At 33.6% G+C, this 23,029-nt stretch overlaps 1 protein-coding gene and 2 long non-coding RNA genes across 3 annotated transcripts in view; 2 read left to right on the top strand and 1 right to left on the bottom strand.

Annotated features, from left to right (window-relative positions):
- The first annotated feature begins 138 nt into the window (after nucleotides 1–138).
- Nucleotides 139–2,309, top strand: LOC125652458 (uncharacterized). Its single transcript, XR_007361581.2, has 3 exons — nucleotides 139–239; nucleotides 1,854–1,960; nucleotides 2,086–2,309. It is a non-coding gene; the product is annotated as an uncharacterized LOC125652458 (long non-coding RNA).
- Nucleotides 2,310–6,891: 4,582 nt separating this feature from the next.
- LOC125650643 (uncharacterized) lies at nucleotides 6,892–8,014 on the top strand. Its single transcript, XR_007361051.2, has 2 exons — nucleotides 6,892–7,436; nucleotides 7,616–8,014. It is a non-coding gene; the product is annotated as an uncharacterized LOC125650643 (long non-coding RNA).
- Nucleotides 8,015–8,595: 581 nt separating this feature from the next.
- Nucleotides 8,596–23,029, bottom strand: part of LOC125652013 (nucleolar and spindle-associated protein 1-like) — a 22,794-nt gene continuing 8,360 nt past the window's right edge. The window contains exons 5-9 of the mRNA XM_048880883.2: nucleotides 19,838–19,948; nucleotides 19,384–19,592; nucleotides 18,235–18,463; nucleotides 15,537–15,738; nucleotides 8,596–11,180 (exon numbers count right to left, since the gene is read on the bottom strand). Coding sequence (XP_048736840.2) covers nucleotides 11,096–11,180; nucleotides 15,537–15,738; nucleotides 18,235–18,463; nucleotides 19,384–19,592; nucleotides 19,838–19,948 — 836 coding nt within the window. The 3' untranslated portion in view covers nucleotides 8,596–11,095. The remainder of the gene's footprint in view (nucleotides 11,181–15,536; nucleotides 15,739–18,234; nucleotides 18,464–19,383; nucleotides 19,593–19,837; nucleotides 19,949–23,029) is intronic.

Raw genomic sequence — 23,029 nt, 5'->3', positions numbered from 1 at the left:
AACAGTGATCAATCTCATATCTCCTATAAGCAATACAAAATAGAGAGTTTTCTGTTGTTCTGATAAGGTGGACTTCAAATAGGTAACTATATTTAAATCGACGTACATGGCGAATATATTGAGTATAAGTTATTTAAAAATCGAACATTTGTAATCATTTGGACGCTTTTTACAACGAATATTATATATTCTATTTGAAGACATTGATTAACATTGAACAGAATGTCAGCGAAGGGAAGGTAAAATACCGTAAAACGTTTTATATAACACTGGACTGCGTTTTATCCCACTAAAGCTGAAAAACAAGAATAGCACATGATGTTCATTCATGTGCAAGTTTACCGTTTCAATGACTGGGGCATACAATAAATGATACCAGCTACAGCCCTACACTTGGTTTGGTAGAGAAAATTCGAGCCGTATTTATCAGGGGATTTTGTTGCTGCAGATCTGTAGCTCTCTGAAAAAATATTTTGACATAACAGAGAGCTACAGAGCCACCCCTTATAAAAACCTTCGATTTACGGCGCACTAAAAGCTGCGCACTTTTGAGGCCTTATATCGTTGTATTCTTGAGTTGCTGTCTCATAAATTTAATATAAAAAAAATTCTTGACATATTTTCCTACTATACTTGTGTCTAAACATACCTTCAAATATTCATTAAAGCCCCATACGACCTGAAAACTCCCAGCTTCAAATGATTTCGTTTGTTGACGTAGCCATGTTAGGTAGCCGGTCAAATTCGTACCCTGTTGTTGTTGGTATCTATTCATAAAATTCGTTATATGTTATGTATTCGCTTTTCATTTATTATCAATACGAATAATTTATAGAAATTAAAAAAATTGATATCAGTCACTGGGATGATATATTATTTAAAATATTTAGCTAAAATATTTGTGGGGATACTAGTTCACATCTACACGTTATTGTGCAAGTATGGAAATTAACTAGGATTCGAATTGACCGGCTACCTAACATGGCTACGTCAACAAACGAAATCATTTGAAACTGGGAGTTTTCAAGTCGTATGGGGCTTTAATGAATATTTGAAGGTATGTTTAGACACAAGTATAGTAGGAAAATATGTTAAGAATTTTTTGATATTAAATTTATGAGACAGCAACTCAAGAATACAACGATATAAGGCCTCAACCGTGCGCAGCTTCTTGTGTGCCGTAAATCAAAGGTTTTTATAAGGGGTGGCTCTGTAGCTCTCTGTTATGTCAAAATATTTTTTCAGAGAGCTACAGATCTGCAGCTAGGGATTTTGAGTCTTGGGAGTGATATCATATTTCGACAGTTTGATCATCCGAGTCAGTTTTGAATCAAGATCTGAAAAGCAGAACCAAATGCACTGTTCCTAATTTTCACCCCTTATCGATACAAGCTGCAGACCTGTAGCTCACTGGGAAAGTATTGGAACACACCAGAGAGCTACAGATCCACCCTGATAAAAACCCTCGATTTATGGCGCAGAAAAAAAGCGCACGATTGAGGCCTTATATCTTTGTATTCTTGAATCACCGTCTCATAAAATAAAATTTGATATTAAAAAAATCTTAACATATTCCCACTATACTTGTGTCCAAACATGTTAGGAATATTTTGATATCAAATTTATAAGACGGCGATGCAAAAATACAACGATATAAGACCTCAACCATGCAAATTTTTTCTGCACTGTTAATTGAAGGTTTTTATAAGAGTTGGATCTGTAAACGTGACTTTAGTATATATAAAAAAATGTGACCAATGTTTATTTGTTTGTGCTGTATACGTATGTATCACTGAAAATGTTCTCCTATCAATGTGATTTTATCGGGAGGTACTTGTTATAATTCTTTGCAGGACAGTTATGGTTTTATTGGAAAGTCTGGCAGGAACAAAACATAAATATGTACGTCTAAGGCCACGAGCAGATGGTCCAGGGGAGTCCATATTGTTTGACCCAATAGGTAAGACTTTCAGGTTTTATTGATTTAAGCAAGTTTTAAATGATCAAAATTTATTTTATGTGATTTGATAAACAATTTGTAATTCCATATTTGTAACTATATACCTTTTCATACTCTTTTTTCAGTGAGAGAAAATGTACTGTATAAAGAAATAAAGAAAATTAGGACAATCAAAGATAAAAAGAAGAAAAAATCATGATGCATATTTGAATGTATGCTCTGCAGATGTAAAGTTGAATGTTTTGTCTGAAATGTAGAATGTGATTGGTTTGAGAAGATGTGTATTGTGAAAGAATGTTAAATATTATACATATAGCAGAAACTGCCAAATAAATATGTACAGAAGTTCTGCAGCTTTGAATTATTTTCTTTTTAACTTTCATACAATCTTATATGGCCCTCTTAGATTATGAATGGTTGTTGATATCTTTATAGTCTGTAAATTTGTCAATTCTTCACATTGTCAACTTCTCAAAAACACTTTTATCCATTTCAACCAAACTTTGCATGAGAATTTTTTGTTGTTTAAAATGAATTGTACTTTGTACAACAATGTACAAAGGATTAGGAAAAACTACAATCTGATTAAAATCAGATCCTCGATCCGCTCCTCTCTTTTTTTTTCTTGTCGCTACACGAGGTAGCGACAAGAGAAAAAAAAGGAGCAGATTGAGGATCTGATTTTAATCAGATTGGGAAAAAACACTTCTTTTTCTAAAGGGAGATAATCTTTTTTAAAAAATGGAAATGTTGGATGGATCACCGAAAATCTTTTGTAGAACTATTAAGCCAGAAATGTACCATATGTGAAATCTTCAATTTGTTGAAATGATAAGACCTCTAGATAGGGTTTTGACTCTGGGTCAAAGAAATGAGAGAAGCTGAAGTTTGATCAAAACTTGCTATCTGAAATGAACATATACATGTACACAGAACTTGGAAATAGAGCTTCTTTCCCATTTTATGTTCAATAATACATGTAAAATAGGCATATGAAATGTCTGTTTAAGAGGACCATTGACCACATCACTTGCCTGAGCATTGGAATTTTCTTCCTGAATTATTAAAATATTTACACTGAATAACACTACATCAGTACACTTGCATACTATTAGCTTTGTTAATTAAGTTATGATTCATTTCCTATGCCCCCTTACAAGAATTTATTTTAAACCACAATGTGGCCATACCATGGCCCCAGGAATAAACTTAATTGTACATTATGCATTTTTGCATATTGATTTTACAAATTGTACCCTTGTGCTTTTCGTTGAATGTTTCTGTATATTCTATATGTAACTTTATACCCATATTAAACCCCCTAACCTGGGTCATTACATTTTGAACTTAAGGTGGCTCACTACACCCTGAAATAGTTTCTCAAATCAGTACGAATTAATTTAATTATAAAAGATATGATATACAATAAGTATACATGCCAAAATGGCAAAAAATATACAAGAGTGGATAAAAACAATTTTCAAAAAAATTATTTGAACACATATAAACAAAAGATTCTGGCAGATTTGAACTCGAGATCTGTGGTTCACAAGCCCAATGCTTTAACCACTGAGCTATGATGATAGACAAACAAATTGATTGATACAAATAATTTCACAAAACATTTAAATCGCCATCTTGTGACTTAGTGTCATAAAGAGTATAAACTTGTGAGTGAGCTACCTTAAATCTTCACTAAATTTGGATATTTGCATTTTGACAATTGGTGTCTATGTGGTTTGTGTTGAGAAGGTAGAAAAGAAACATTCCTATTTCCATTACCATCCAGTCTGATAACAAGAGGCCCACAGGTCTAATCGCTCACCTGAGTACTAGTTAAAAGTTTCAATAGTCCTAAGGGCTAAAAATACAGAAAATATCTAAGCTAAATTCTAATATCCAGCAACAGTATAAAACAAGATGTGTTCTTAAAACTTCAATGCCCTCAAAAGTACTATAATAATTTTGGTTCCACCCTGAAACGAAACCCTTAGCTCCTAGCTAGGATCATGAAATTTATAAATTTGGTAAAGGGCTACCTACTAGTTATTTTAAACATGTGTGGTTCTAAAGAAGATTTTTGAAAATTTGTCATTTTTTGCCCAGCACCTTTAGAAGGCCTCAGGGGTGCAGCAGTCCTGAAATTTACAATTTATGTCCCCCTTGTCCCAAAGATGCTTCATACCAAATTTGAATAGTAGTTGTGAAGAAGTTAAAAGTGTTCAATTGTTAACGCACGACGACGGACGCAGACCACTTGCAATAAGTCACCCGAGTGACTCAGGTGACCTAAAATGCAAATCGGCAACAATCGAAATATGGGAATAAGTGAGGGATATAATTTGGACTGATAAAACTGAATTCCGCCACTCTAAATGATTGCTCAATATAGAAGATGAATGTTCAGATTTTTATTTTAACTTTTGAAAACCTTTAGGTGTCATAGTTATCCTTTATATCTACTGCATGTTGGAAAAAAGAGGTTTACAATAAGAATGTGGCTATACGATATTTCATTTATAATTGATAACGTGATATCATTTCAATCATATACCTACAGTGTATATATGTCTCATGTATTCTCTTTAGAGAAGTCGAGAGGCATAGACGACTCCGCCATTTACACGTTTTCCAGAATCAAAATATGAATGGTCGATGAAGGCTCTCGACTTCTCTAAAGAGAATAATGTCTCATGCAGTTTCAACTAATGTGTATATATTTTTAATTATACATGTACGTTGAAAGGTAACAATTAGTACTATCCTGTATCGATTATAGTACTATCCTAAACCGATTAGTACTATCCTGTAACAATTAATACGATATCCTGTACCGATGAACACCGCTCGTTGAGAAGCATTTCATGTTCAAACCTTTTGCTGAAATCAGCATATTCTTCAAATGAATTAAAATTAGATCCTACGATTATCTCATCAACCTCTGCTTTTCCTAGTATCCCCAGACAGGCACCTGACGTACCCCCCCCCCCCCCCCCCCCCGTGTTCAAAACAAAACCAAGAGATATATCTCCAGATAATTCATCAATTTTATACCTACCGGTATTGTACAGTGTACCTATTTATCATCTTGTACTTTTATCATACTTGTTTGAATACTTTATATGGTATATATTGTTTAGCACATCAATTCTTTGAGCATCAATACCACAACGAATTATATTATCGGTAGTATTAAAGGGACTGATTCACGATTTTACCCAAAATTTTGTTTTTCATTTTTAATGATCAAAATATACTGTCTAATGTGTTTGAAAGATTTCAAATGAAAATTAAGGTTATGCATCATCACAGAAGCTCATTTTAGAGAGTTTATTATTTGTTTTGTAAACAAAGATTGCAGTATGCTATTGTTTACGAAATTTTCAAAAGAAATGGATATTGATCTAAGTTTATTATATCTTTCACATTTCAAGCATTTTTGAGGTAAAATGTGCCATCTACAAGTTAAAATTTGTGACTATGCAAAATTAAGATGAATTATATTACAAAATCAATATTTCACTCTTTGTTTGTACATAAAAAGACTTGAGTATTTGCTTACATGATACAGATTTAAGGCTAAAATATTGCTTTCATTCTTGCATTCAGAAGGTCAAAAGTTTGGCTGTCAACATTAAATGAGTTATATTTTTAATGTTTAACATCAAAAATGAAAAATATTTTTATCAAAAATCGTGAACCAGTCCCTTTAGTTTTATTCATAAGTATATATTAGTATTTTCTTTCCGTATTGATTTAAATTGTCATTTCCTTACGTTACGGAAGCCCATTTAGGACCTATCGAAAATATATTTTTAATTTGAAATAACGAATTTCAGAATTTGTTATTTCGATTTTAATTTGTTATTTCAAACACTATAAAATTCGTTATAACGGAGTAAATTCGTTATAACGAAGGTCCTAAATGGGCTTCCGTACAGAACTCCTATTTAAGCAATACAAAATTAAGAGTTGGGCAAACACGGACCCCTGTATATACCAGAGGTGGGATCAGGTGCCTGATCTTGCGACATCTTCATCCAACTACATTTTATTAACTACCTCGTTTTAACAAATTGTATCAATTTGTTTTAATGAATAACAATCCGATTTAATGAATTGAAAAATCTATAATTTCAAATTATTCATCTATTCTTACTAATTCTGCAAATCATTACCACGATTTATTTGCTAATTCGAGATCAACTTTATAAATCGTGATATCGAATTTGACATTTTAATCGTCACGAATGGTCCCTCTCTTGTCTCTATTTTATATTTATTACTCCATACTGAAATAAAACCAAGAATTCCTACCACCAACCACAGGGGCTTGCTCCTCTTTAAAAAAAAAAATGTAAACAATACTATTTCATAATCTAGTAGTAAACAATAAATAATACACCTTTTTTAACGGGAGCAAGTACCTGCGCCACAACCGAGAACGCGAAAACTTTTCTAAAGATCAAGTTTTGTTGCTCCTCTGTCATTTCATATTCAAAGTGTTACAGCAGTTCATGAAAAATATAAGGTGCATTAGATGGTTACTTTTAACATCTACTAAAACCTAACCATAAACAAGTTTGTACAGTGACATCTGCATACCGTTCCGTACATGGTAGTTGCAAAATATATATTGAAAGATTTCATTCTTGACTAAGTGAATGCAAGCTTTAAAGGGACTGATTCACGACCCCCCCCCCCCCCCCCCCGAAGTTCATTATAGAGAGTTTATTATTTGATTGAGGCATGTTATTGTTTACGAAGTTTTCAAAATAAATGGGTATTGATCCAAGTTTATTATTTATATCACATCTCAAGTATACTCTAGGTAAAATGTTTCATCTAAAACTTAGAATTTGTGATTGTATAAAATGAAGATGCTTTAAGTTTCACTGGTTTGTTTGTTTACATAAAAAAAACAACCCTCGAGTCTTTGTTTACATAACACAGAATCAAAACTAAAATATTGCTCTTATCCTTCCATTCAGACGGTCCAAATGTTGGTTGCCAACATTAAATGAGTTATATTTTTAATTTTTAACATCAAAAATGAAAACTATTTGTTTTGAACCAGTCCCTTTAAAAAGTCTGTTGAATACACTATATACTGGGCCCGTATTGTTAATTTTTCTTCCATCCTTTGGACAAGTGCGCGTCGTTCCATATTTGTTCTGCGTCCAACACAATGTCCAGTGCTCCCACACTTGGTATGTACACCAGGAAAAACTACATCAATCTGGTAAAATTAGTAATAAGAAACATCGATTTTTTTTTTTAATTGGTGCTGGGGATTCTCAGGTCTTCCTCGAGTTACTTCCCGTAGTATCAACATTGAAAACCGGATAAGAGCATTCGTTACAAACGGAATATAGAGGTGGAAAAAAATAGGACACTTTTGCAATCATGCCATGATAATATGGAATGCAAATAAGAGGCACTAAGGTTTTGGAAAACAGCGTGTCAACATCATAAGGTAGGCGTTTACCGTTTTAAGTTTTTTTTATGTAATGACTAATGACACAAAATGAAGTAGATCTACGTGTTACACTTGAGTCACATCTTGGTGAAAAATGTAATGCATCAGAGAGTAACATTCCTGAATATCATCGTGTTTTGTAGATAAGGTGAAGTAATGTACATGGTCTTTTTCAGTGGAGAATGGGGGACTGTGGCTTGTTATGGGGCGTGATGTGGGCCGTAATTTTGATTGTGTTTGGCTGGCCGATTGGTCTGATCTGTGCGCTGTTTTATTGCCTTCTCAGCCCCTGTGCCGCTTGTTGCCACAGCTGTACCGAACTGATCAACCTATTGGACCGTGGCGTGAAGTTACCCTTGACTTGTTCGCAAAATATGGTGAATGGAAAGTCAATGTGCTGAATTGTTCAAGAACCATGACACGTTATGTACCCTATTATTATCATAACTATGTACCATATATTATTTTTAAGTTGAATATACCTAGAGGGCAATTTTAATGTTATGTAAATCTAAAATTGTTTGACAAAGATTGGATTTACACATAAACTGCAAGAATAAAACCACACAAAACTATTTTTCTTGTTGCTCAGTTTGAAAGGCATATAAAATTTAATTTCAGACAGTTTATGTGAATAAAGAGTGTTGGATTATCAGTTTCCAAGTTAGTCGTGCAGGTTGTAGATGTTGCACTTCTTGAGCACATTTTCAAACACATACCTTGAACACCAAATAAATGCACAATTTCTAAAAGTACCTCCTTCAAGTTTCTAAAATGATGTTATCTCTATTTAAATAAATTAACTGCAATGCACTCTCGAGATATTGAAATGGTGAGTGATTTTGAGGCAGACCTCTCAACATACTACAAATTGGCATTTCATTCGAAGAACCAGTGGTGGATCCAGGATTTTCAAAAGGATGGGGGTGGGTGGGGTGGTGTAGAAGGAAGGTACAAGTGAAAGTCAAGTAATAGCCTAACTATTCGGCCATTTAGGCGACAAATCTGGGGTTTTGCTGACACATTATTTCTAAATTTGTGGCGAAAGGAGGGGAGGGGATGGGAGAGAGACGACGACGACCCAACCTCCCCTCTAAATCCGCCATCGAGAACCACCTCTCAATGGCCATTTACATTCATGAAGAAATCTATGGTAATAGATTTAAGACATTTTATTTCTTCTATATACACAACAAACTTTTTTCCTACAATATATCTAACAGACTTGAAAATAAAAGCCTTTTCCTTTAAAAAAAAAGTTTGACGATGTCTGACATTTTAAAAGTACTAATTAAAACAAATTGTAGAAGTATATAACAATACAATGCTTTGATGAACAGAAAAGATGCCACTTCAATACCTTTTACATAAAACTACCATAAACTGTTTCTACGTTCCATATTTATAGAGATCACACCCAGAAATGGGACACACAAAGAGTTCAGTGTATGCATACATGTAATTTCTAAAATCTTTAAAATTGCTAAACAATCATTTGATAACATCTTAATATGGAGACAATCAAGTTGTAGTCTTTGAAGAGAAAAAGTACACATCAATATGAATAGTGTTTTTATGATAAGGTATCCCTTACATAATAGCTGAGTTTTAAAAATATTTTTTAATAGGTATATGATTTATCAGTAAATAATTGTAAACAAGATGTACTGTGAGCAATGCTCACTAAGAATACCCCCCGCTTACCCCAATCTCCCAAAGGGTGTTGTTAATAGGTACAAATTACCTCTTTCCTGAGTGTAAAAATATAGTACATGCATTTGTAGAAGAAAATGGAAGATATAGTCCGAACACAAATTCATGGCATAAACCTATAATTTTGACCTTGAGATCAAAGGTCAAGGTCATAAAGAGGTCATGAATGTACATGACACATCGTCTCATGGTGATACACTCATGTGTCAAATATGGTATGCCTATGTCAAAGAACAAAGAAGTTATGGCCCGGACATGAATCCATTGTAAAAACCTTTACTTTTGACCTTGAGGTCAAGGTCATATGGAGGTCATGAAGGTACATGACACATTGTCTCATGGTGATACACTCATGTGTCAAATATGGTATGCCTATGTCAAAGAACAAAGAAGTTATGGCCCGGACACGAATCCATTATAAAACCTTTAATTTTGACCTTGAGGTCAAGGTCATATGGAGGTCATGAAGGTACATGACACATCGTCTCATGGTGATACACTCATGTGTCAAATATGGTATGCCTATGTCAAAGAACAAAGAAGTTATGACCCGGACACGAATCCATTGTAAAAAACCTTTAATTTTGACCTTGAGGTCAAGGGTCAAGGTTATATGGAGGTCATGAAGGTACATGACACATCGTCACATGGTGATACACTCATGTGTCAAATATGGTATGCCTATGTCAAAGAACAAAGAAGTTATGGCCCGGACACGAATCCATTGTAAAAAACCTTTAATTTTGACCTTGAGGTCAAGGGTCAAGGTCATATAGAGGTCATGAAGGTACTTGACACATCGTCTCATGGTGATCTAACTGTGTGCCAAATATGGTATGCCTAAGTCAAAGAACAAAGAAGTTATGGCCCGGACACGAATTTGCACAGACAGACAGACGGACGGACAGACAGACAGACAGAGTGATTCCTATATACCCCCCAGAACTTCGTTCGGGAGGTATAATTAATATATTGATGGTTTATATCATTCAAGTAAATACAAATGTCAGAATTTATTGAAATTCCATGCAAGTTTTAATTTTCAAAGAGTAATCTCCCCTTCTAGAACAGAAGTGGATTTTGCCTGATGACCTAGTTTTCTTTTTAGATTATGATAAACAATTATTTTACCCACTTTCACCAACAGCTTTTTTAATAACTGCTTTTTGTACAATTGGTGTATTTTATATGCCAAAAACATGTATTGCCCTTAGAATTCGATGTTAAATTAATTATGTAATATTTCTAAATTAAATGTCTTGGTAATTTTTCACATATCTCTACGTGAATCTTTTTCAATGTCAACAGCCTTTATTGTGAAACCCAGGCATTTAATTTTCCTTTAATAATTTTTTGGGCTAATTATGTACAAGATTAATTAAAATAGCAGAGAGGACCAAAAAAAAAAAACAAAAAAAAACCAAACCAAAAACCAACAAAAAACCCCCAAAAAACAAAAAAGCAATACACAAATTGAAAATTGAGACAATATATCTGTGACTCCAAGATGTTCATGTAGAAAACAATATATATGTGTAAGGATAATCCTATATAAGGATAGTTCTTGAAGAAAAATGCAAACTACTGCTATCATGCTTACATATATTTCAGATTAAGTTTATAATACATGGATATTATATATATATCTTACAATATATACAACTGATTATGACTATAGGATTTTACCACAACAGTGTTCTGTGTATGAATTACACAAATAGTTAGTGGGATGATGACACTGTATGTAAAATGAATGATGGAAAAGGGAAAAAATTGACAGAGAGAGAGAGAAGAGAAGAAATGTGGAATGACAATGATGTATGAAATGATTTATCAAATTTCTGAAAATAACAGAAATGATAACTAATTCCAAAAGATTTGATGGATACATATTTTAAGTTGTATGTGAGGAGTAGGGACATTTTTATTTTTTGGTGATAATCTTAAGCTTTGATTCCTCTCCTTCCAATGGCGGCGTTAAATTTAGCACTGGATCTCTTTGCTGCCATGACTTTCTTTCTGTCTTCCCTAAAATTAAAATATACATAGATATTTACATTTCAATCTGTTTTCTCTGTGATAACCCTTTGAAGCTTTATTGTGTTAATTTCCCCATATACATGTACACAATGGATGTTAATTTCTTACTTGCATGCAAAATGAATGACTTGGGTAAAGACTATGGAAATGAACATGAAATGTCATGTGTATTTCAATTTGTATTGGGCAGAATTTTTAATATGTTGATTTTATATTTTCATTTCAAATATAACAAGAGATGTTTGTAAAACACATATGCCCCACATGGTGCAAAATTGAAAAGGGTTATACACAAACATCATTTAATTGATAGTAGTATCATCAATTCAAAATATTGAGCAGACAATATCTTCCTATGTCAAGAGTGACCTAAAAATCAATAGGGGTCATCTACTCCTTATGCTATACCAGTGTATCAAGTTTGATGTCAATCAAGCAAATAATTCTTAAAATATAGGAGACAATATATTACTATGTCCAGTTCAACTTTTGACCTCAAAATCAATATGGGTCATCTTCTCCTGAAGATGTACCAGTGTACTAAGTTTGATGTCTGTCAAGCAAAGGGTTATCAAGATACTGAGTGGACAGTATATTACTACATTGTATGTCCAGTTTGACCCTTGACCTTTAACCATGTGACCTCAAAATCAATAGGAGTCATCTTCTCCTGAATATACAACAGTGTACTAAGTTTGATGTCTGTCAAGCAAAGGGTTCTCAAGATATTGAGCGGACATTATATTCCTATGTCCAGAGTAGATTGACCCTTGACCTTTTGACCTGAAAAACAATAGCGGTCCTCTTCTACTCATAACCAACCCACATATGAACAAGAGATGTTTGTAAAACACATATGCCCCCCATGGTGCAAAATTTAAAAGGGTTATACACACACATCAATTCAAAATATTGAGCAGACAATATCTTCCTATGTCAAGAGTGGATTGACCATGTGATCTAAAAATCAATAGGGGTCATCAACTCCTGAAGATGTACCCGTGTACCAAGTTTGATGTCCGTCAAACAAAGGGTTCTCAAGATATTGAACAGACAGTATATTCCTATGTCCAGTTTGACCCTTGACCTTTGGTCATGTGACCTCAAAATCAATAGGAGTCATCTTCTGCTGAAGATGTACTAGTGTACCAAGTTTGATGTCTGTCAAGTAAAGGGTTCTCAAGATATTGAGCGGACAGTATATTCCAATGTCCAGTTTGACCCTTGACCACACAACCTCAAAATCAATAGGTGTCATCTTCTCCTGATGATGTACCAGTGTACCAAGTTTAATGTCTGTCAAGCAAAGGGTTCTCAAGATATTGAGCGGACAGTATATTCCAATGTCCAGCTTGACCCTTGACCTTTGACCAAGTGACCTCAAAATCAATAGGGGTCATCTTCTTTTAAAGATATACCAGTGTTCCAAGTTTGATGTCTGTCAAGCAAAGGATTCTTGAGACATTGAGCGGACAGTATATTCCTATGCCCAGTTTGACCCTTGACCTTTAACCTTTTGACCTGAAAAACAATAGGGGTCCTCTTCTTTTCATAACCAACCCACATATGAAATATCATTATGATCAAGTGAATGGTTCTCAAGATATTGAGCGGACAACATGTGGTCTACCGACTGACAGGTGCAAACCAATATGCCCCTCTTCTTTGAAGGGGGCATAAAAAAAAATAACTGTAAAGAGTTTGCGAGCAATTTTGAGGTAGAATCAGTGTACTAAGTTTGATGTCTGTCAAGCAAGGGGTTCTCAAGATAATGAGCAGACATTTTCAAATAACTTGTTATAATTGGCACCTAGTGACTTGAAAGCCATTGAGAGTTATCTATTCTTCAGGAGGTACCAGAGTACCAAGTCTGATGCCTAAATATGAATATTTTTTTTTTTTTTATAAAACTTAATTTCTTTAAAACTTGTCCATCAAATGCTACGAAATTCAAACTTGATCTGTAGTTTGCCACTCTGAAACTACACGACAAATTTCAAATGAATCCACACAAGCACAATGGAAAAAAGTCTGGAAAACCAACATGGGACAGACTTACAGACAGACGGGCAGATTGAGAAGAAAGCTATCAGAGCTCCAGATAATTTTTTACCACAAAGATTATTTACTCCCTGATTTTCAAATCAATGAGTATTTTGCTTTTCAGAAAAATTCAAAAGTGTATTTTGTTAATTTACTGATTATCTTTGCTCTTTTGCACAGAAGATGTCACCAGATAAACGATACTTCTTCCGTTAAACTTTAACTTAAAGTTTATACTAAAAGGCTGCTCCAGCTATTTACGGGGAAAATCCTTTGCAGTTATTTTTATTAAAACTATTCATTGTCATTGGGAATTTGATACTTCTCATTGATGCATTAAATTTGAATATGTCAGACACTCAGTCACATGATTATGATCCAATTCTCTATATCATTCGTCCACGATTATTAATACAAGTTTTTTTTCCTGTGCTTTCAATCGCACACTAACTCTTTAAGAAAGAAAGTATAACAAGTAGGCCTATATAATAGTGTTTTGAGTTAACTCTTCCAATTTTTCAAAATTGTGATCGTCATCAAAACGTATTTCATAGCGCTAAATATCATGTATGATCAAGCCCTGGGCTAAACCTGAATTCATATAGATAATTCATATTTATATCATACTACATGTATCACAAATACGCGGACTACTATGCATTACTTTGGGAGTGTAAAGCGTATTTACATTCGCTAATGCATAATTGTATGCATGATTTTCGACTTAAATGCGTATTTGGTAAAATTTAATGAGTATTTATGCTGATACGCACCTTATCTGAAGCTCTGAGCTATAGTCCCCTTTGGTTTCACAAATCGGTAGGGGACTAATAAAAGCATCAATGATGAAACTTAAGATTTTTTATGAGACAATTAAATATGTTTAAGTTCAAACTTAATGTTTGTCATTTGAGTTAAGCATTTAAATATGGAGAAACTATTAGTTTTTTTTCTGGAATGTTGGTCAGGGTATATAATAGTGGATGTAAGGTCAGGTCTAGTGAAAATCCTCAGGTCTCAGAAACATACTTTCCCAATAACCTACAATACATATTTATTTATTGCTTATATCAAGTGTATGTAAAACCTTGCAAAAACTGGATCTGTAATATACTTGAAAATAGAACAGGTGTCCGACGTTTCCCCACACGAGCCGAAATTACCCCAACCACCAATGCCAAATTTACCCCCTTTTTAATTTGTTGATTATATCTGTCTTTAATGTATATATACCATGCTATATCAAGAATATTACAGATTCAGATTTCACAGGCTTTTACATACACTTGATGTAAGTGATAAATATAGATGTATCGTAGGCAGGGAAAGTGTTAATATCAAGTGTGAAGAATCCAAAAGTGGCCGAAATTACTCGGATTGATTGTACTAGTTTGTAGATCACAACATCCTTTTATCATTTAATTTCTGAAGATTCTATGTTTCTATCATTCCTGGTTCTATAGTAATATGAGATTTTATAATCCAAGGTCAAAGTCACTGGAGATACTACTTTGTAGGTCACACAACGTTCTATAATTTTTTAAGATTTCATGTCTATCAGTCCCAGTTCAAAAGTATTATGATTTTTATTATCAAGGTCATAGAAGTGTGTATCCTCTTTTAATTTCTGAAGATCCCATGTCTCTATCAATTCTGGTTCTAAAGTTATACCAGTTTTTTATGTTCAAGGTCAGGGGCCAAGCTTAATGGAGTCACTGGAACTTGCTACTAATTTTTAGATCCCATAATTCTGAAAATTCCATGTCTCTGGTTCTGAACTAATACCAATTTTATGTTCCAAGGTCAGAGTATGCTATTTCTAGTTGTCTAAATAGTTTTTGCATTTGAGTTCAAACAAAGATTTCAATAAATTTTCACAATTCAAACTGTGCAAAATGTAGAAATACGTATAACCCTTCATTACTTACTCATAAGGAAAAGGAAAATTCCACCTTGAGAACATGACTTGCTGTCTAGGACTTTACAAAGCCTCATCCCAGACAAAAAATCTTATCTCCTCAGTGGAATTTTCCATCCCACACTTTTAATAATACACTTGTAATAATATTCTTTAATTGTTACAAGTGTGAATGCATGTACAAGAAAATAGTTTTGGTCAATGCAAGTAGTCAAACATTTCTTTTTCTTTCTTTTTTTATTTAAAAAAACTGTTTTAAATGGGTAGGAATTATTGTCATTTTTCTGTGAAAAGTGCAAAGTATAACTTTGTGTCATCACATTCTATATTAGGATTCAAATTATTGAAATTCTATTACTTTGAAGATCAGAAAATACATGTACCTTGTTTGTGTGACGGGGGTCTTGACACTGGTGGAACTGGTGTTGAATGCTGCCTGACTGTTTAAGGGTTTCAACTTCCCTTTATGTGCCTTCCATGTGATTGGGCGTGCAAGACTGGCATGAAGGTCAAATGAAGGTCGTTTGGCTGACATAGAACCGTTTAAGGTGTTGTTCAATGAGGCATTGAATTTGAACGGCGTGGCTGAAATATTGTATGTGCATAATGCATATCACAAGGAAATACATGTGCATTAATAATGTACACAGCTTAAAATTAGTTTTTAACTAGAGTTTTAAGTCACTTGTAAAGAATACATATACAGTGAAGCCTCGGTAATCCGGATGCTTTTTCTGGGAAAAGAAGAATTTCTACGTTATTTTGCATCCTTAATCCAGAAATTCACGTTCTGAATCTGGATGGTCTTTTTTTTTTTCACTACAAAACATTAAAATGCATTGAAAATTGCATCATTAATCCAGACAGTAATTTTTTTCGGGGGGGGGGGGGGAGGTCTGTCTTGGGCAATTTTAGCACAGCATGAATAATAAAGAAAACATAATCCAGACTAATTGAAGCGACTACCTGTACCCTGTGAACACCTCCCTTAAATTAGGTGGTACATTGTATCCAGGTTTTCAAGTGACTTTTTGTGAAAAATAAGGGCTTTTTTAAGGGCAAAATTCTTCATTAATGAAAGAAAGCAGAAGTGAGCAAGCTCACATACCCCACACTCTAACATTGCTTTTGCCTCACAAAATGAATGGTAATGCTATGCAATACTGCAAGAACTGGACATACAGGCTCAAAATTCTAAGTTCAATAGGGGCATAAATCCCAGAAAAAGTATTGAATCAGAATTTTCTGGGAATATGCATATCTACAGTGTGTCCTTATTAACTACAAAGTTTCACACGAAATTCTGTTGAGCGGTGTCAGAGGAGTTGTGCTGACAAAAAAGGGACTGATGGTCGGGTAAAAAACATTATACCTTCCACAACTTCATTCTGTGGGATATAATAAGGACAATTTTAAGGATATTTTAGAATTTTTCAGACAAAAAAAAGGGGTAAAACTTCCCAATATATAAAAAAAATTAATCTGTACTAACCAACAGGTGTATATATAAAATACAAAAGTGAATTACCATCATAAAAGATCATACTAGTGGTCATCAACAAGTGTATTCAGTATTTCAATGTAACCATCAGAGAGAAAGTGGTCAGTTATATATGGTACATAAATCCATGCTGAATAATGCTGATAACCACTAAATGTCTTCACAGAAATAGATAGATTCAACGGCGCTCTTTCAATTCTTTTCACAATAATCGGTCGAAATTATAAAAGCCGTTGTCTGATTGACTCCACATTACAGGCTGCAATATCAATCATATGCTCCGTCTCAAGCCCCTGTTTTGAATGGTGACTGATGTCAAGGGTTAGTGCGAGGTAACGAATCATTAACTCTTGACTTGTGAGGATGTCTGAAAGTATACTAAGGCTTGATTTGATCACCTACAGGAGCAACCCAAAAAAGCTGCATATCAAATATATAAAGAATTGAAAGAGCACTGTAGTTTTCAAGAAGTTAAAAATGTTCAATATTACTGTTTATGCACGACGGATGAAGACAATAGCGATAGGTCACCTGAGTGACTCCAAGGACCTAAAAATGAAATGAAACTTGAAAATCCTTTTACTTTTGATACTTTTAAGATAATCTAATTTGTTTGACAATTTTTTCAGTCTTGCTAGTAATTGCTCATTCAAATCATTTGCATTATCTTTTATACCATGAGAATGGTTTGTTTAATAGCCATAACATATTAGTGATGGGAATCGGCGAGAATTTCATAATCGATGATTGGTTTACTGTAACTAATTATCGATTATAATCAGACATGTATAGAAATTCTATAATAGTCATTTATCTACTGAAAAAGTGTAAATAAATATTTTCTACCTTTGTATTTGTTGTTTCTATTGCTGAGAGAGTGTAAATGAATATTTTCTGTGTGTATTTGTTATTCTTCTACTATCTTAGTATATTTTAATTACATATATAAAAGTCAATAGGATTTTTAGAAGGGTTTACGCGCCAAACATGGATATCGTTTGCTTCGGTTACAAATTATTAATATCCCTGTATATCAAAGTTTCATGTCATTAATTTACGGTAATCCGACATACATGTAATTAAAATTCAGCAAATAATAAAAAAGGAAAGAATATTTTATCAAAAAAACCCCAAAACAAACCCCAAATCAGATCGAAAACATGTTACACACGTGCAGATCGAGTAACAGTAATCTTCAAAAGTGGTTTAATCTACGTAATTCACACATGTCTTTGCTTGCATTAAGAATCTCTTTGATGGATGGTCACTTCGTTTATATGCCTGAATCAAAGTACGTCTATCTGACCATGCAAACATGCGTTATTCCCAGGGTATGGATACTTTTGCTTTCAAGTGCGCCGCCATTACGGAAAATTAGGTTAATAAATAGGTCACGGCAGGAATATTCGTGAAAAACTACAGCCGTTGAGAAAACAAAATCTAAAAAACCGATTAATTGGAACAAAATTATCATAATCGAGCACTTAGAATTTGTCAACAATCCAATGATTTTCGATTCTAATCGATGATTTGAACATTACTATAACATAACTTCAGTTTCACCAAGTCTGAAAACTTACTCTTGGACTTGTTAAATGCTGAGCCTGAAGATTTTCTGGATGGAGTAGGAGAAGAAAAGTTCAGGTTTATGTTCGTTGTGGAGAATACAGTGGGTTTGAATGACTTGGCTGCAGCTGAACTGGTTCGTGGTGACCTCCTGTTCTCCGACAAGTTTAGGTTCATTTCCTTTGTTGTCAGGACACTTGGCTTGAAGGGAGCTGTATTTGGTGTTTTGGCGATAAATTTCTTCTGAAATGCAATATTTACAATTTACCAGAAACTATTGTAATATCATAAATGCGACTTGACATTTAATTAAAAAAGTCAACCATTTTATAAGTTTGATATTCAAGGAAACTAGAGCAAGGGATCTGCATTGAAAGAGGTAGATCCTCTTACAATGTGGGGTTCCCATAGAAGCCACTGCATAAAACTCTCCCCTGATATACTACTCTCTTCTGATGTTATGTGTGTGACTGAAGTGAAAACTTGGACTTAAGTGAGGTTATACTTAAACTCTTGTTTAACTCGGGTTAGAATAGGTCCTCAGTACCCCTTGCTTGCCGTAAGAGGTGACTAAATGGGACGGTCCTTCAGATGAGACCACAAAAACTGAGGTCCTGTGTCACAGCAGGTGTGGCACGATAAAGATCCCTCCCTGCTCAAAGGCCATAAGCGCCAAGCATAGGCCTAAATTTTGCAGCCCTTCACCGGCAATGGTGACGTCTCCATATGAGTGAAATATTCTTGAGAGGGACGTTAAACAATATTCAATCAATCAATCAAACTTTGACTACTCAAATGAAAGATACTGTGGAATCATCATTGTTCATGGTGGGTTGATGTTCATAGATTTCATGGGTCACTCTTACCCACAAATTTACGTGTCCTTGAACATTTTTAAAAACCAAGTAGAGTCATCTTTCCTAGTGATATCGTATCGCTTACCCACAAAATTACCCACGCACATTGGCCCCCACAAATTGAAATGATTCTACAGTAACTCATTCTTAAGTTTGAGATTTTTTCAAGAAGTTCAAGCCAGGAATCTTTAATTTGACATTATTTTGATCTAACATCTAATTCTTGCGTTAAAAAAAGATTTATTTTTTTTTACTGTGTGCACTATATAGATAATTGCAAAATGATTTAATTTACAGCAACCTTACCTTGTGGTCTGCTGTTGCAGCTGCTGTAGGTGTCTTGTAGCTCTTCAGTTTATCTACCATAGCAAGCGTATCATGCAGAATCTGTTTGGTCTTCTTAACGGATTCAGCATAGTCATCATTCCTTTTTCTTTTCTTCTTCAGATACTCATCAATGGACTCCATCTTCTCAAAATTTCTTTCATGGATTTTCTTCCAGTCTTTCAATTTTCCTGCAATAAAATTCAATCATACTGTCAAATTTTGGAGATTCTGTTATTTGACATTTCTGGTTAAAACATCCCACAAACATCTCTCAGCTAAAATTCATTCAAATGCATTTGCTCTTAATTTCACAAAACAGTAACTCATCCCCCTACCCCCAATTTATGATTATAGATTATGAAAGTGATATTCTGCATCAACCAGCTCATTTCATGCCATGTAAACATAAATGGCACTGTAGCAGGCCTTGTACCTGGTGTTAGAGGATTGGATTTGGATTCTGTTTCCTGTTTTCTCTTGGCAAGAAAAGCTGCAAATCTGGGAATCTGTGTTTTGTTCTCATTCTCCTTTGGTGTCTTTATTTCTAGAAAGAAAATACTACTTATTACAAACATTTGTGTGTATTTCATCAGCTGCATATACAAGAAAATACTACTTATTACAGACATTTGTGTGTATTTCATCAGCTGCACACACAAGAAAATACTACTTATTACAGACATTTGTGTGTATTTCATCAGCTGCATATACAAGAAAATACTACTTATTACAGACATTTGTGTGTATTTCATCAGCTGCACACACAAGAAAATACTACTTATTACAGACATTTGTGTGTATTTCATCAGCTGCATATACAAGAAAATACTACTTATTAGACATTTATGTGTATTTCATCAGCTGCACACACAAGAAAATACTACTTATTACAGACATGTGTGTGTATTTCACTACTTATTACAGACATGTGTGTACTTCATCAACTGCACACACAAACACAGTTGGTTCATGGCTTGTATGGAATATTTTAAGTTAAATTCATTACTGAATACTACTGATTCTCATAGGGTTTACCAACAATATTGATGTCACTATCACAATATCTTGGAACAAATGCAACTTCAGCTGTCCTCATGGGATTAATATTATATCATATTAAGGATGTATATTTAGCTAAAGTAGACTGTAAATATACTTCATACTTTGATATTTTTTTGTATAAATTCTATATAGTACACAGGCTTTTTCTGAAACATAAAAAATCTGCTCTGTAACAGTATATGGCCAGGGACTTCTTCGTCATATCCGCTTATATAACATCATGATGGTGATGTTACATTGGTTCACATTTAACATGGTGATGTTAAATTGGTTTACATTTAACATGGTGATGTTAAATTGGTTTACATTTAACATGGTGATGTTAAATTGGTTTACATTTAACATGGTGAAGTTAGATCGTAGATTGGATTACATTTAACATGATGGTGATGTTAAATTGGTTTACATTTAACATGGTGAAGTTAGATCGGTTTACATTTAACATGGTGTTCAAAGTTAGATCGGTTTACATTTAACATGGTGTTCAAAGTTAGATCGGTTTACATTTAAAATGTTGGTGATGTTACATTGGTTTACATTTAACATGGTGAAGTTAGATCGGTTTACATTTAACATGGTGATATTAGATCGGTTTACATTTAACATGGTGATGTTACATCTGTTTACATTTAACATGATGGTGATGTAACATCTGCTTAGAAATAATAATGGACATAAACTTTCTGTTCCTACCAAAAATGCAAATAAACATGCACTTCCAGAATTTAAAGTGCAAAGAATTAAAAATGTGTAATAAAAAAGTTATTGACTGGAAATATCCCCACATCAAAGTCATAGTGGGCTATATGTCATACCTTACGATAACAAGAGGTTCAGTGGACTTAATGGTCACGTGAAAATGCATATTTTTTTTATCTTTAGAAATCCTTGTTTTCTGTTTGCTTTTTATACTTCTCCATCTTTATATACTTTATACTAGATGATTAGATATATTGGTATAACTATTATACACAATTCATAATTTACAGTTCTTTTACAGGAGAGTTTTATTAGAGCAAAATGCACTTTTTTATTTGAGTTCTAAAAGGACAAATTTTTAGTTTTCAAAGAGGGCTCATTTCTCATTACAATCATGAAACAGTTTGTGCCTGATGACCAGGAGTAAATGTTTTATAAAATATATTGCATTCTCCACATATGATCAAATAAGCCCTAACCTGGGACATGAACCTTAAACTTAGGGGCTATCAATTTCCATTGCTCATTATAATCATGAATACAAACAGTTTTTTTTTTTCACTTGATGTCCAGCAGTAAAGAAGAATTACATGTATATGACCAACTTATCCCCACCATCAGACTGAGGGCCTGTTTTACAAAAAAAACTTACAACTAATGCTAAAATGTTACATAGTTCTTAAAATTCATCCACTTAATTAATTTTGTGAGATATACTTATATAAAATTAGATAACTAAATTCTTATTATTATTCACATTAAAATCACAATTTAGATCAATTTGATGTGAAGAATAAAATAAATTGCAAAAGTAGATTTTGGTCATTAAAATTCCCAAACAATAAAAGTAGCCTTATTGTTCATAAATTTTTCATACTCACAGATTACATTTTTTCCTTCAAAATTGTTGAGTAAACCTAATGAGGTAAGCTTTGACCAAAATGTAAGTCAGAAGGAGTTCAATCATTCCTTAATGCACTGGTTTGGTTTTCTCCCAACTTCTTTTATCCATGGAACATTTTTCCCAATTTCAAGCAAATGTTGCTATTTTCCTAATTGGAAAGGCCCGGGCCCTTGAAAATCAAGACCTTAAACAAACCTTGTTTGTAAAATGTGGCCCTGCAGTCATGAATTTCACAATTTTTGGTAAAGGACTCATCATAATCATGCAAACATTTTGCCTCCTTGACGTACAGAATTAGACTTTCTTATTAAATATAATGCAATTTTAACATCAAATTTCAAACTCCTAAGTTTAGGTCAAATTACTGATCATATACATATAACTTCTATGATTCTAATGTTCTTGAGGTATTCTAAATCACTTAGATTGAGCAACATAGCATACATTCTAATCAAAATATACATGCTGATTTTTCACCTTTAATAAGTTGGAAATACACCTAAATGCTATCCTTAAAGTGGATTGCTACACCAGAATTTTACTTAATGGTTCATTATATCATCTCATGAGAAATGATTAATACAAACTCTTTTCAAAATTATTTAACCTGGTGTCTTGATCGAGAGAAAGAGAGAAATAAGGGCTCTACAAAGCATCTCTGAAAATGTAGCTTAAATCTAAGTTTACATACAACATTTATTCTGAATTTCCCTTCCCTTGCTCCTAATCTTATTCTATCAATCCAGGACCCCATGGAAATCAGTGATTTTACAAAAAAAATATCTAAAAAACAAAAGCATGTAATAAAAAGCATGATAATGAAATCTATACTTGATGTGGATTTAGCTTTGATTTCCACATTTTATATTATGTAACACATGAAAGTTATGTAAAATGGCAGCAATTTGTAATTTTGTTATAGTAAAAACTGCCCATTTTACAGAACACGATATTCTAAGC

The sequence above is a fragment of the Ostrea edulis genome, chromosome 5 (assembly GCF_947568905.1).
Source record: "Ostrea edulis chromosome 5, xbOstEdul1.1, whole genome shotgun sequence".
Taxonomy (NCBI): domain Eukaryota; kingdom Metazoa; phylum Mollusca; class Bivalvia; order Ostreida; family Ostreidae; genus Ostrea; species Ostrea edulis.
This window is presented reverse-complemented; position numbering and strand designations above follow the sequence as displayed.